We start from the raw sequence: 15,682 nt of genomic DNA on the forward strand, positions 1-15,682 counted from the left end.
GAGGAACAAAAGAAAAAAAAATGACCATTAATATATGAAACATTTATTAATAATGCATTTGCGCACATAGATGGTCGCAAAATGTTTTGCATTTTTTTTTTTTCAATTCTTTTCTCTTTTCCTTTTTTCGCAGATTATCGCAACAAAGTAAGAAAAAGGAAAGTATAAGTAATGAAAGTTCGGTTTTTCTTCTCTCTCTCTTCTTCCCTCTCTTCTCTTCTTTTGTTTTTTTTTAATCAAAAATAACGAAATTTTTTTTTTTAACCACTACCAAAGTTTTATAATTAATTTTCATGTTCATTAATTTATCATTCAAAATAATTATAATTTCTTGCATTACTCTACCACTTTATCATCTTCAATTATTTTTCTATAAACATTCATAAAATTTCAACAATATTTATTTAAATTTTTAAAATTATTTTTCATAATTAATCAATCAAAAAGAAAGAAAGAGAAAAAGTGGAATTATAAGCTAAATCATAAGAAAAAGGAAAAGGATTATATTTTCGATTAGTCTATTAATAACAGATTTCCTTTTTTCTCCTCTTTTTTTTTTTTTTTTGCTAAAATTTTATCATAACAATCAATGTGATAACAAGCAAAACTTTTCTCTCATTTCCATTAATATTTGATATTTTTTAGTTGGTGAAATTTCACATCTCTATAATACCAATAAAATCCTTGCGAATTATCCTTATCACTATCATCATTATCATTATCACTAATATCGCCATCGTTATCATCATTAACACCATTTTTATTATTATCATATCACTCCAATTTTAGATAATGCATTTTCACATGATCAATCTTTTCAAATATTTCAGCATCTTTTTCTCTTACAGTAATGAAACTTAGTTAGCAGTTGAGATGCACAATTTCATTACTTTGAAAAATTTAATAAGCATTAAAAAGAAATAAAGCAACAATTAACTATCAAGTTAAATATATGAGAAATTAAGAAGATTTTATTTTTATAATTTTAAATTCAAGAAATGAAACAAAGAGACTGAGAGACGGTGAAAGAGAGAGAGAGAGAGGGGGAGAGAGGGAAAGAGTGAAGGTGACAATTTCAATGATTGACGAATTTTGTTTGCTTCGACTAAAGCATATAAATGCATTTTGAAAGCTTTCTTTTTTTTTTTTTTTTTATTTTATTTTATTTTTCTAAAAAGAAATTTCTTCATTCACTGCTTAAATTATTCATTTTTTAACATAACTAAATGATTTTATTTTAAAATTGTTGAAAAGTATTTTTGTTTAAAAGTGGCTTTGTATTTACAACGTTATGCTCAAATAATATGAATCAGTGGTTTGGAATGATGGGAAAATCATTTTGTTACTATATAAACTGTATTTTTCTTGTCAAAATCATTCTCGAAAAAAACCATTGACTTATGTTAAAAATTTATATACAATATTTTTTAAAAAAAAAAAAAAAAAACGGAAAAAAAAGAAAAAACATAACACAATGTAACTACAAAATTTTTTTTTTTCTTATCCTATCATCCTATTATTAATTTTATTTTCGTTTCGTTTTATTTTCTCATTTTTTTTTTTTTTTTTTTTTTTTTATTTAAGCATTTATTAATTTTATTTTTTCAAACAGTTTCCTATAAATTTAATCTTTCATATTTAAAATTATTAATTTGTTAGTACAATAAGATAAAATAATTTGTTGAGGAAAATTTTTCCATTAAATTTAATTCATTTCAAATTTTTATAAAAATGCATAAATGATGTTTAATTTATCAAATTCACAACTGATTTTGCAAGGAAAAAAAACGAACAGACATATTACTCTAAATTGCATTGTTAATATGAATTAATCTTAGATTAAATATAATTTAAAATAAAATTTAACTATTTGAAAAAAAAAAAAAAAAAAAACGATATAATTTTTTCCTTTTTTTGTATATAATACTTTAGACTAAACTTGAAGAAAAAAAAACAAAAAAAAAAACATAAAAAAAACAAAAAAAAAAAAAACATAAAAAAAAACAAAAAAGTGCATTATTCAGGAAATATTGGTTGCAATGAATAACAGTGAAAGAATAAAAAAAAAAAAAAAAAAATGAAAAATTGCTAATTTTCAAGGCATACATTAAAGTGGTTTTTTTTTTTTTCTTTCAAATAAACTAAGAAGAAAGTTGATTGAAAAAGAAATAGAAAGAGTTAAAACTTTTTGAGGACAATATAAAAGAGAGAGGAAAATGAGAAAGAAAGAGAAGGAGAAGAGGAAGAAGAAGAGGAAAAAGAGAAAGAAAATGAAGAGGGAGAAGCAGAAACGAAGAAGAAGTTGGAATTAAAAAGAAAAGAAAATGAACTTGAATAAGGTTGTTTATGAAAAAAAAAAAAGGGTATCATTTCTGAATTTTAATATTTGTCTACAAATATGCTAACTGATAAAATTGTTATGATAATAGTTTGATGTGTGAATGTTATTCAAAATACAATTTAGTATTGTTTACTTGAATGAGATTATTTAGTTGAGTAAAAAAATTGGCATTTTCAGCAATAAATTCTCTTCATTCTTCACAATCAATGAACATAATTAGAATTAATAGTTTAAAAAATAATCGATACTGGAAATCATCACATTAACAAAACTAATTTTTCAACTAATTTCTAGCAATGAAATTACGTTATTAATATGAATATAAAAAAATAATATGATTGTTTACAAAAAAAAAATTGTAAAAATGTAATTTTAATACTAATAAACGTATATAACGATTTAAAATCTTTGTCATCTTTCTTATCCTCAATACATAAATTATTTCTCAGTTTTTGCTTTTAATTCCATTAATTACCACTTGATTATTTTTTACTTTATTTTAATAAGAATTGTTCAATTTTTTTATTTTCAATTTAGTATTTCAAAATTTGTTTATTTTATTACATATTCAAACAATGCAAAAATATGTATAAATAATTGGATGAAATTAATTGGAAACATTTAAATTTTAATATTTTTTTAAAAAAAAAAAAAAGAGGAAAAAATGGACAAGTAAATTTCCACTTTTTATATATGTTGAAAAATCACTCACACAGAAAGTTTTCCATAAATTTTAAAAATAAAATAACAAAAGAAAGAAATAATTAAAATGTAATTTACATCTAACTAATTGTTTTTGCTTTTGTTTTTGTTTTATCACTTTATTTCTCATAAAAAGTAGTGTAAATTTGGAAAAAAATTGCTTGTGAAAAGGAAAAAAAAGTAGTGGAGGAAAAAATAAAAATGAACTAAAACGAAATTGGAATATTTTTTTAAAAACAAATATCTCTTTTTATTCTTTTCATATCATTGTTACAAACACATCAACTTTCAATTTAATTTAAATATAAATCTAAATAAATAATCATACAAATATATATTCATATAAATTTGTTAAATTACATTTCTCTCAAATATTATCGTAGTTTTTTAGAAATTTTGTGGATGCATTTTAATATTTAAAAGTTTTTCTTTCACTAATTTCTTTTTCCTTTTTTTTTTTTTTGATAAAATTAAGTGAAGGCAAAGTGAAATAGAGAAAAGTTTTCTTTTTTCTTTTTGGTATAAGAGGAAAAAAAAAAGAAAAAGACAAATAAATTTAATAAAGATATGGGAATATTTTACGCCAACTGCGCGTGCAAATGTAAATGGCGCAAATGATTTTTGATTATTATTCAATTATACTTTATTTTTATTAATTAATTCTTAAAATATATTTTGTATGTATGTCCATTTATAATAATTAAGATTTTCTATCAACTACATTTTTAAAAAGGAATTAATTTATTTCCATATGATAAATTTTTTTTTTCACTATTTTTGAATGATTTATTCATTATTTAGTGCTAGATATTTTATTAAAAAATTAGAAATTTATTAAAGTAAGGCGAAGAAAAAATAGGACAAACACATAATATTGAAGTGGTTTTGAAAAAAGATTATAATATTGGGTTTATTTAGTGCAACTAATTAGAGTAAACTGAAATGGTAGAAAATTGAAAGCAGTATTTTGTTTTTCTTTTTTTTTTTTTGTTAAATAGTTAAATATTTTAAAAAGAAAAAGAAGAGATAAAAAGATAGAGAAAACATGGAAAAGTAATAAGTACTAATTAATTTTTGATTCATTATATCTCACTTTATTCAGTGTCTTTTCATGATTAATATTATACTTTAATGATAAAATTATTTCTGTTTTCGTTTTGCTGTCAACTATAAATTTAGATTTGAAAACTTAAAAATCAATACAAATTGATAAGTTGATGAAAAAAAAAAACGCAGATATTTGGAAAATCTTGGTTTCAATAAAGTTCTTTTATTTTTCTTTTTGGAGTTTTTTGCCTGAAGAATATTTTTTTTCTCATAAGTTTAAAAAAAAAATATTTTTTATTTGTCGTTATAATACTTTTTACTTTTACTAATATTATTTATGTTGCATTCTTAAAAAAACAAAAAAAGGAATCTTCTAATTTAAAATATTTTAATTCAAAATTCTTTCAAATTTTAGAACTGCAAACATTTTTAGTTCTGGTTTCAAAACTTCTGCAAATTAAAATGATAGTTTCCTTCTTTTTTAATTTTCTTTTTGCTAATGTTACACTATAAATAAATCCGGTTTTCAATCCAAATCGGAAATACTCAAAGTTGGTATCATGTTTGAGAATCAATTCAAAGTTTTTTTAGTTTCCTTTTTTTTTCTCATTTTTCTCTCTTGCACTATTTAGTATTTGCATTTTTTTTTTTTTTTTTTTTTATGATTTTGCTGATAGAAACAGTAAAATTATACTGATCAAATTTTTATGAATTTATTTTTAAAACTTTCTTGAAGTAAACAATCAATGTGATAATAAACAAATTAATATTTATTATACATTTTCAATTTTTAATAAATTTCGTATTAAAATCATGATGATGGATTATTAATGACATTTTCTTAATTATTTATTTATTCTTTTCCTGTCTCTCTCTCTCTCTCTCTCTCTCTCTCTCTCTCTCTATATATATATATATATATATATATATATATATATATATATATGTAATTCTTGTAAAGACATCAATGAAAAAAGAATAATTTATTGCAATAAAAATAAAAAAAAATATATGTTCCGAAACAAAAAAAAAAAAAAAAAATGATTTGTTACTTAAAATTTAATTTATACATTGGTAGCATATCAAATAAATAACAAAACATATAAATTAAATATATATACAAAATAATATAACAAAATCAATTAGCACATCCAATAATGTTTCTTCAAAATTTTCATATTTATTACCATAACAACATTGTTTGTTTTTTGTTTTCTTTTTTTTTTTCCTTTGTTTGACTATTTTATTAGTTAATTGAGTTTTTTTTTTTTTTTTAAATTCATTTCATATTATTTTTACGTGAATAATCACACGGCTATAGCAATTATATTGAGTGGAAGATAAGATGACAATATTTCTTACATAATAATTTTTATAAAATTTCACACTTTTTTTTTGTAGTCTAACCTTCATTATCAATTTAATATATGGTTAACTTATCGTGGAAATTATTTCGTTTTTTTTTGCTTCCCACATATTTATGAATTGACACAGATTTTCTTTCTTTTTTTTTTTTCTCTTTTGTCAACCTATTATTCACGATTTTCCTCTTTTTTTTTTTTCTGTTTACTTGTTAACAAATTACTAACATTTAATTGGATAAGTTATCATAATTATATCTTTCAAAGCAAAAGAGAGAAAAAAACAAAAAAAAAAAAAAATTTCTTTTTCTTTTCAAATTATATAATATATAAATTAAATTACTGAGAAAAAATCATTGTTGCAAAAATTTCAGTGAATACTAAATATTTCACACATTTACTTCGTTTATATCAGAATATAATCACTGATTATCCAATTTCTAAATAATTGCAAATTATAAACAATAAACAGATGTTTCATTGCTCAAATGTAACCTGCAATTTCACATGCATAATTTGATGGTGACGTAGTGATAAAATCCATAATAAAATCTAATTTCATTCAAATAATAACTTCTCATTAATTCATATTAAATATGTATAATTGATCTAATCCTAAAATTTAATCCAATATTAAATATCATTTTTTAGGTTTACAGTATTAAAATCTTCTTTTTTTTTTTCATTTTTTTTTTTTTTTTTTTTTTTGTAATATCTAACATAAAAATTCACGTATATAATTGTTTTGATTAATTTTTTTTTTTTAAATAATTGCAAAAAATGACATCGTTTTTTTTTCGAAACTAATACCTTATATTTAACTTTTTGTTGTTCTTTTTGCTTTTTTTTTTCCCTGGAAGACATACAATAATAGATGGATGCGTAGTATTATTGACAAATAAATGCATGAACAATAATAAATTATATATTAAGTAATTTTCATTTCATTCATTTTATACATTCAAAATTACTGAAAAAATTTTCATCATGCTAGTTCTTATCATCATCATTATCATTATCATCAATATCATTACCATCATTTGCCTCTTTTTTACATCCATTCTTTCATTCATTTATTCAACTCTGTTTTTGCCTTCCATATTACTTTATAACAATAATGATAAAAGTAACATTTGCATTATCAACATGATGGTTCATTATCAACAGTAAGCATTGTTGATTGTTGTGATGATTGTGGATACGAACCGTTGATGGAATTTGAAGCGGAATGCTGGAAAATAAAATCTTTCGTTTTTCTTTTCTTTTTTAAGGATCATAAAAAGTTTTATACTATGCTAATAAAATTAACAAATTCATTATTGCATCTTTTGTTCACTTTTACTTTTTCTTATCATTTTTGAAATTGTAAGAATAAATTTTAAAAATAAGAAAAAGTTTTTCTCCAAATGTATCCAATGTTATTTAATTTATATGTTATCAAATATCTCAATAAATAAATAAATAATTCTGTCCATCTACATAAGTATATTACTCCAATTTTATCATTTTTAATTTAAAAAGAATGCCTTCACTATTTACATACACATATTAACAAAAAAAAGAGTAAAAGAAAGAAAGAAAAAAAAAAATGAAAACTATGAGAAATTCTTCGTTTATAAGCGTTGTAATTATTCTATTTCGTATCTTTAGGCAAATTTTTAATTTTTAAATTATTCATGAAAGTTTAAAATAACACATCTACCTATAGATGGCAATTAATTACGAATAATTCATGTTACAAATTTACACAATTAATAAAGAGGAAAAGAAAATTGAAAGAAAATTTCAAAAAGTAGTATTATTAATTTTGGTTTAAAAATTGCATGGAAAATTTTATCCATTGATAAATACTGAATTTTTTTTCCTAAATACTAAAATTGAATTCCCAAAGTATGGACAGAATTTAGCAAAAAAAAAAAAAAAAAAAAAAAAATGGAACAGATAAACGTGAATCATTTCATTGACGTAAAATGTTAAAAGCTTATTTAAAAGCAAATTCCATTTTCCTTTTATTTCACTCACATATTTTATTAGTAAAAATAATGAAGATAAGATATGTTTGCTTACATTCTTTTGCACATTTCATAAAATAAATGCTAAAGAAATTTGTGAAGAATTTTTCAATACGAATAGCCAAATTACTATCCTAAAGAATTGGTAATCGATATTATAATTATTATCTGATATCATAATGCAAAAGTTATCAACTGATTACTTTAACGATTAATCACTTTTTTTTTAATTTAAAAAAGGAAAATTATATGAGAAGTAATGAGTATTTTGATGTGAAAAAAATTCATATATCACTATGTTACTAATTATAATATTAAAAAAAAAAAAAATTAAAATTTTTTGTCTTTATTATCTCATTCTATAATCGTCAAAATTTAATTAATCCATAATTTAATTCATGGTAAAAATAATGAATTCTTGGTAAAAATTTTTAAATTCCATTCATTTAGTTTTTTATTGGAACGATTATATCATGAAGATTTAAAATTGATTACTGATATTAACATTGCAACTGTTATGTAATATTAATACAATTACAGATACATATTCAAAATATTCAAATGATTTCGTTTTAATTGTTGGTAAAAAAAGAAAAGAATCAGTCAAATATATTTAATGAAATTTATTCATAGCAAGTCAAAAATAAAAAAAAAAATTAATTTTTCAAAAAAAAAAAAGACTTTACATAAATTTATGAATTTTCTACAATGTGTATGTGTTATAACTTTATTATATGGCTTAAAAATAAAATGAAATAAAATAAAATGAAATGAGCGGGGCAATATGTAAAATAATTTCCATTTTTAAATGTAATATTACTTAAAAGGAAAAAAAAAACGAAGAAATGATGTATTTTATGCCTATTTTTATTTTCATCCGCTAAAAAAGAAAAAAAAATCTTATGCACACAACCTTTGACATAATCACGCCAAATTAAAGTGAATTACAAATTTGTCTCTCATTTAATTTTATTCCTATTTCTAGTAATCATATGATAAATGTTCGGCATCAAATGATAATTGGACCACCTCTGATGATAATTTTATCACAGTCTGAAAACGACTGATTGTTTAGCAGATGAAAGGTTTTTTTTTTTTTTTTTTTTTTTTTTTTTTACCTACTATCGACCAATACCTCAACTATCAGATGATTTATACTAATTAAATCTTAATTAATTTATATATGTGGGAAGTTTGCACTTCAAATTCTTTTTAGCTTTTAAATTAGTCTATTCTTAGCAAAATCCATTTGTTAAGTAATGAAAAAAATGATTAATGTTACGGGTTTGATTATTGTTATTATCACTATCAGCATCATTATTACTATTATTTATTATTATTTCTGTTATTTTTTTTTTTTTTTTTTTTACTTTTAGGAACACAAAAACAATGACATTAACAATTCTTCCATTAGAATTTCATTCAGGAAAGTAAAAAAGGATTAGTTCGAGCCAAGAATAATTGCAAAGCCATAAAAATAACGTTAAAAAAACTTTTTTTTTCCGCTTGCAGGATGTTTTTATCGAAAATTTCATTAATGTTTAATGAAGATAAAGAAAAAAAAAAAGACATTCAAATGAAATAAATTTAAACTTTATGACTTGTATAAATAAATAAACAGACGACCTTATCTTGAACTTGACATTTATTTTTCTGCTGTTTATTACTGATAATTCTTTTTAACAAAATATTATATCAGTTTTAATACAATGCTTTTTTTTTAAGTAGCATTTTGTCATAGTGTTAGCATAGTATGCGAATGATTTTTAAACTGTTAAATTACCATTTCTGCCTTTTCTTTGTTTCTCTCGTTTTTTTTAAAAAAAAAACTGTATATCTTGCGGTTGGTTATATTTCTTTCATCTTGTCTTTTTATCATTATTATCACTTTGTTAGTTCTTTCAGATAAAATATAACTGTATATCTTATTTATTCATTTACTACATCCTTTTAAAGGTGTAAATGAAATATTAAATTGATACAAAACATGAAAGAATGATGCATCTTTGTTTGATTATTCCAGTTTCTCTCTCTCTCTCTCTCTCTCTCTCTCTCTCTCTCTCTCTTTTCCTTGATAGATAACAGTATAAATTTGAAATTTGCAAATTTCTGTTTTTGAAAAGGACAATGCTTTTTTTTTTCTCTCCCTCTCTCTCTCTCTGTTTCTCCTTTTTCTCTCATTTTTTTTTTTTTTTTTTTGCAAAAAATGAAATATTTTTTCGGATGAAAAAATGCAAAAAAAAAAAAAAAAAAAAGGAGTGGAAACGATAAGGGTAAAATGTGGACGATTGAGAGGAAAATGGTGTTATAACAAAAGTTTTTTTTTTAAGAAAAAAAAAAAAACTTTTTATCTCTGTAAAATGTTGAAGATAAAGAAGAAAAGAGGTAAAGAGAGAAAAAGAAAGATGAAAGGGAGATTTGAAGAATGAAATGGAAATTAAATGAGTGTGATGCAATGAAAAGTACATCCGGTTAATGTCCAAAAACACTCCACTCAATATTATTTCTTTAGCAAATGAACATAACAAAAAGTGCATAAAACGTACATCCTTATCTTAAAATTCATCAAAAAAGAAAGTTAAATGAGTTGATAAATAAGTAGGTAGATTAGATAACGGATAGTTAGATTGATAAATCAGATCAAGAAATAAATAAGCAAATAAATAAATTGATAGATAAATAGATATAAGATGGATTAAAATAGATAATTATATTTTTACTCAAATATATTAATAATAATCAATTAAAAATAAATTTGTATTTCTTGATAAATAAATTAAAAATTATAATAATAATTTTTCATCGTAAGATGAAATGCTTTTTTTTCCCGTTTTTCCGTTTTTTTTTTTTTTTTAAAAATTCATTCTTCTTTTTTTATTTTTACATCCTTTATTTCCTTTGCATTTCAATTTTTATTATTTATTTATATGAAGTGATTCAATTGATTGAAATGTACTATTTTCTAGGATCGATATGTTTTTCTATTTTTTTCTTTCCTTTTTTTTTTTGCCTTTACAGAATAAGTGCAACTTAACCATAAACAAAGCTGTGGATTACTGTATTAAATTTTTTATGAGATTCTTTGGCCTTGGGCGATATACTTTATGATGTTTACGCATACTCATGTAATTATTATTGCTTTGCTCAGAAAGAAAAAAAAAAGAAAAAAGTTCTGGCATTACGCCAGGGGAAAGTTATTTTTTCATTTTATTCATTTTTTAAGTTTTTTTTTTTTTTGTTTGTTCTATGTAAGAAGCATGAAATTATACGAATAATAAATGCTATTGATAATATTGGACTATTGAATTAGTGAATTTATGATATTTATGATAATTCATTCATATTTCGTTAATATAGTTAAATTAAAAAAAAAAAATCAAAAACAATTAGAAGCTCGGCTAAATGAACAATAAATATTTGATTAAAATTTCTAGACTATATATATATATATAAAAACATATTTTTAAGGTCAATAGTTTCTCGTGAAATTAAACAAAAATAACATTTTTTTGAAAAAGAACTGTATGAATGAATTTTAAAGTTTGATCAATTCTTTTAGGCTTAAAATAAAATTTAAAAAATTGTGCATTTCTATACTTACATAATAATAATCTATTATTTATTCAGAGAGGGAGAAAAAGAGAGAGACAGAGGAAAGGTTTTGGATGAATACTCGATGATTGTGCGCAAATATTTTATAATCAATCAACAAGATAAAAAAAAAGAAAAAAAAAAAAAAAAGAAGAAACGTCAAAATATCAAAATGAATTTCAAATAAGTATCATAAAAATAACATTAAAGGTTGAAATGGATAAAAGATGATAAACGAAGAAAAGAGGTATTAATGAAATGAACATAAAAGAAAAAGGTAACAGATGTCATTCAATTAGAAGCATTGATTTCAAGTCGTCAAGGGCATAAAAATACATTTCTCTATGATTAATTTTAAATTAAAAATAAACAAAAAAAAAAAAAAAAAGAATGATCGGATATTGAATTCTCTTTGGAATGAGTAATTCAGAGAAATTGATTTTTTTTTTTTTTTTTATTTTGAAAATATAACCAATTAAATAAAAAGTAAACAAACAACAGATAACCCCAAATGTCATCCGACACCCGATAAACCATAATTTCTTTCACTTCCTTTTTTTTTCTCCATTTCGTCCGCTCAACTGATTAAGATTAACTAATCTGACGTCACCGCAAAATAACTTGTGCATCTTGTATTTTTCATAATTTATAAAATCTTGTCAGAATTTTTATGAGAGAAAATTTGAAGATCGAAGAAAAAACTTTTGGAAAGATATAGTTAATGGTTTGTGTTTCTCTTTTCAGCTGTAAATTTTTTTATGTTTGAATCTGTCACATTTCAATAATCTATTCTGTAAATTGTGAATGTATTTATAAAAAAAAAAAAAAATTGCAGTGACTAAAATATGCCACAAAAAAAAAAAATTAGCCAATTAATGTTAAGTTTTTGAAATTAAAAGCATTTTTGGACGTTTTTAATTATGTAAAAAAAAAATTTGCTATCCTTTTTTTGTTGAAATTTATTGAAAAGTGGCACGAAATGTTTTCAAAATGTATTATTGACCTATATGCCCTATTGTCATTAATCGTAAATTCTTTCCTATTTTCGAGACTACCTAACTTTCAATGCAAAAGATTTGAATGAATAATAACGAGGAAAAAATTTTAGAATTAATAATTTTTAATATTTACAAAACATGCAGATATCTAGCATAAATTTTATAGCAAATTTTTGAATTATTTCTCAGCAATTCTAATTATCATTGGATACATTTTTTTTTTTTTTTTTTGAACTGTTAATTTTAGCTTATTAGATTTGCAATTTGAAGAACAAATGAAATTTGAAAAATAATTGACCTGATCAATTTTGCCGGTGAACGGAATTTTATCGGATAACATTGTTTCTGGATTAATTGTTGGTGTGGTTACGGCGGCATTATACAGAAGATTTGCTGATTGAGCCAATTTGAGCAAATCAGTGGATGTTACCGGTGCTGATCCAAGTAATAAACTACATTGCTGAAGGGTAAAATAGTCAATATAATTAAATGGTAAATGATCAAATTTGTTATTAGTAATCGGAAGACTAGCAGTTGCAGCTAACAATGATAAGGATCGAAGATAGGAATCCATAGATGGTTCCATACAACTTTTTAAAATTGAACAATTCATCGAATCAGTGTTTTTTTGACAATTCTTGGATTCGCAATCATCGGTTAATAAATCGTAAAGCACAGGTGCTAGAGAACGGAGATATTTTTGCTTGAGATCAGCTTGAGGTGGTATCGATGGTGACCAAACGGTTATACTATTGCTACAACAAGCCGCCGCTGCTGGTGCTTCTTTTGTTGTTGTTGTTGCTGCCGCATATGGATGAAACCGCCGAGTATCGCTGCTATCTATAGTACCAGACCGTCGCCGCTCTACAACAGTATTCTGATAGTGGTGATGATGATGCTGTTGCTGATCTTGTTGTTGATGATCTGGTACAATCATTGGACCCGTATAATTTACCTGTGATTTCTGTTCACCGTTAGCTTGTGATAGTAGTGACGGTAGATGGACTGCCGATGCTGCGGAATAAGCAATCCGCTGCTGTGCGACAATACGTTCAATATCGCAAAGATTTCGACATAATAAGTTAACGATTTCTGCTTCGGATAAGCTATTCGCCATTGTTATAGGTAATGGATCAGAGCTGGATACAATCCTGACGGCCTGATCATTCAGCACACTTCCACAAACATCATTACCAGTCAGTGGTAGTTTCTGACAAGTAGTTACCGGTGGCATAGGATCCTCATTGATCATGGTACCCGTTGATCCTGTTGTTGCCATTTGGTAGCAGCTCGAGAATGCACTCTCTGTAGCAGTACTTGTGACTGTTGCACCAGAAGCGATAGTTGTTGGTAGATGTTGATGATGCTCCGAAAAGGTATCATACGTATTCAGTGGAATGTTCGTACAGGTATTTATCGTTTTTGCACTTTTATTATAAGGTACTTGTGTAAGGGAACTATGTGTGCGTCGTTTTTTGATTGGTACCTTTATGGATGGCAATGATAAACCTTCAAGTGAAGCTGTTGGTGATAAAGATTGTTCATCCAATTCAGTCTTTGATGATGATGATGATGATGATGATGATGGTGATCGTACTGCTGTAACGGTGACTGTAGCATCCGTTAAATTTGATTGAGATTGAAGTTGTTGCATTGTTGCCTTTGAAACAGTAATATTTTTTGTTCTTTCACTATCAAAAACTGTCTTTACCTCCATCTTTTGAATAACTTCACCAATATTTCCATCAAATTTCGAATCCATATCAATCATCGTTGATTCTATCATTTCCTCACTACCAGCAATATCCGTTACTGTTGCTGTACCGTCATCTGTTGTGCCTGAATTGTCGTGCGCATCAATATGTACTGAATAAGATGACGTGAACATTCCGGTTCGTTTTGCTGTTGGCCACCTCACACCACAATTCCATTTCATTTTATCGGAGCTATTTGTTGTTGAGTGCGAATAAAGTACATTGGGCGGTGCTCCTCCACCATCACCGCCGTCACTATCTTCTACTTCTACTTTTTCGACCCTTTCTAGCTGAATATTATCATTTTTTCTGCTACTGCTACTTCTAACTTTCTTATTACAGATTGATGTTGTACGTGATTTACGCATATTAGCACACTGATTACGTTTATTTTGATATTGCGTTTGTAGGGTATGATGCATGCTAGATTGATTGGTCATTTGAAAATTCGGATTGCTGACAACTGTATGAGTAAAACCAGCACTATCACTTATATTCGATGAACTAATTGAATCTTTGATTAGTATATCTCGATTTTGAATAATTTTGTCATGCGGAATAGTTGTTTCTAGACAAGTAGTCTGAATTGATGATTTCCTTTGTACGGAAGGAGAAGAGGATGATGAAGCAGTAGTCACAATATTAGGGTATATATCGTTTGATGCATCAGCATTTCGACAAATATGCAAAAATTCTGGATCCGGAAGATTGTTAAAGGTTAGTGATGATTGATCATTTTGTTCCAGGTGATCCATTTGGTAACTATCAATGCTAGCATGTTCACCGATATCCAAACGGTTAGTTAACATAACAGACGAATAAAACCAGTCGCTTGGTAGACGGCTTTGGTTATTTACTTGTTCTTGTTGTTCCTTCACCACCTCCTTCGCCTCCTCCTCTTGTTGTTGTTGTCGTTGTCGCAGTCGTTGTTCTTCTTGTTCGGCCATTGAGAAGATCTCCAAATGAATCCTTTCAGGATTAAATAATAATTATTATTGTCAGTTGTAAATACTTGACGACAAAAAAACTAGTAAATATGTATTAAATTCAAACATAATACAATAATTGATTTCAGTTTTTGCTGTTGCATTTTTTCCTTCTGCGATATATACACCTAAAATGCTATTGTTTTGTTAATTGAGATGGGCACAATATGAATTCTTATGAAGTGAAGTAAACAAAAAAAAAAAAAGAAAATAAAAAATGCATGATAAAAATGTAATAAACTGATAAACATTTGGAAAGTAGGAATGGAAAGAAGATAAAGCCAGGTGTGAAAGATGTAAAAAAAAAAAAAAAAAAAAAAGAAAACGGAAAAAGGTTAAGTCAAGGATAAATATATTGGAAGGAGGAGTACAGGAAAAATATTCATCAATTCTCCAAAGGGCAAAGTATTTTTTTGTCAACTGCCTTCAATAAAAATGATCATATTCATTTGAAAAATCATTGATTTCAATCTAACAGTTTGAACTTATTCATTCTCACACCCATTTCTCGGGTAAAATTTTTTCGTTTTTTTCCCTCGTCCCTCCCCCCTTTCCCCTCCTCCCCATAAAATTATAATCAACCTTAACAGATTTTTGAATGATAAATAAACATTTATAGAAATACTTTGATCAAGTTAAGAGATGAAGTCTAACAAATTGCTAAATATCGATATAAATTCTACTTTTTTTCGTTTTCTTCTTCATTCTTCTCCCATTTCTCGTCATTTTTGAAGATAGTTATTTAAGGGATAAATAACTTCATTAACCGATAATAAATCGAAGCAATTTTGTGGCTTTTTCAAATTTCCAATAATTAAATTTATAATCAATCAATACTGTATTGAAAGTCACTTCAAAGTTATTTTTTGCTATAGAATCTTTAGAAATTA

At 24.7% G+C, this 15,682-nt stretch overlaps 1 protein-coding gene across 1 annotated transcript; it reads right to left on the bottom strand.

Moving 5' to 3' along the window:
* Positions 1 to 6,592: 6,592 nt before the first annotated feature.
* Bm8096 (Uncharacterized protein) lies at positions 6,593 to 14,753 on the bottom strand (the record flags this gene model as incomplete). The annotated part of the gene is made up of 2 exons (XM_043073325.1): positions 6,593 to 6,682; positions 12,351 to 14,753. The coding sequence occupies 2 exons, from the start codon at positions 14,751 to 14,753 to the stop codon at positions 6,593 to 6,595; spliced, it is 2,493 nt and encodes an 830-aa protein (XP_042929259.1).
* Between the last annotated feature and the right edge of the window lie 929 nt (positions 14,754 to 15,682).

The sequence above is a fragment of the Brugia malayi genome (genome assembly GCF_000002995.4).
Source record: "Brugia malayi strain FR3 genome assembly, contig: Bm_v4_ChrX_scaffold_001, whole genome shotgun sequence".
Lineage (NCBI taxonomy): Eukaryota > Metazoa > Nematoda > Chromadorea > Rhabditida > Onchocercidae > Brugia > Brugia malayi.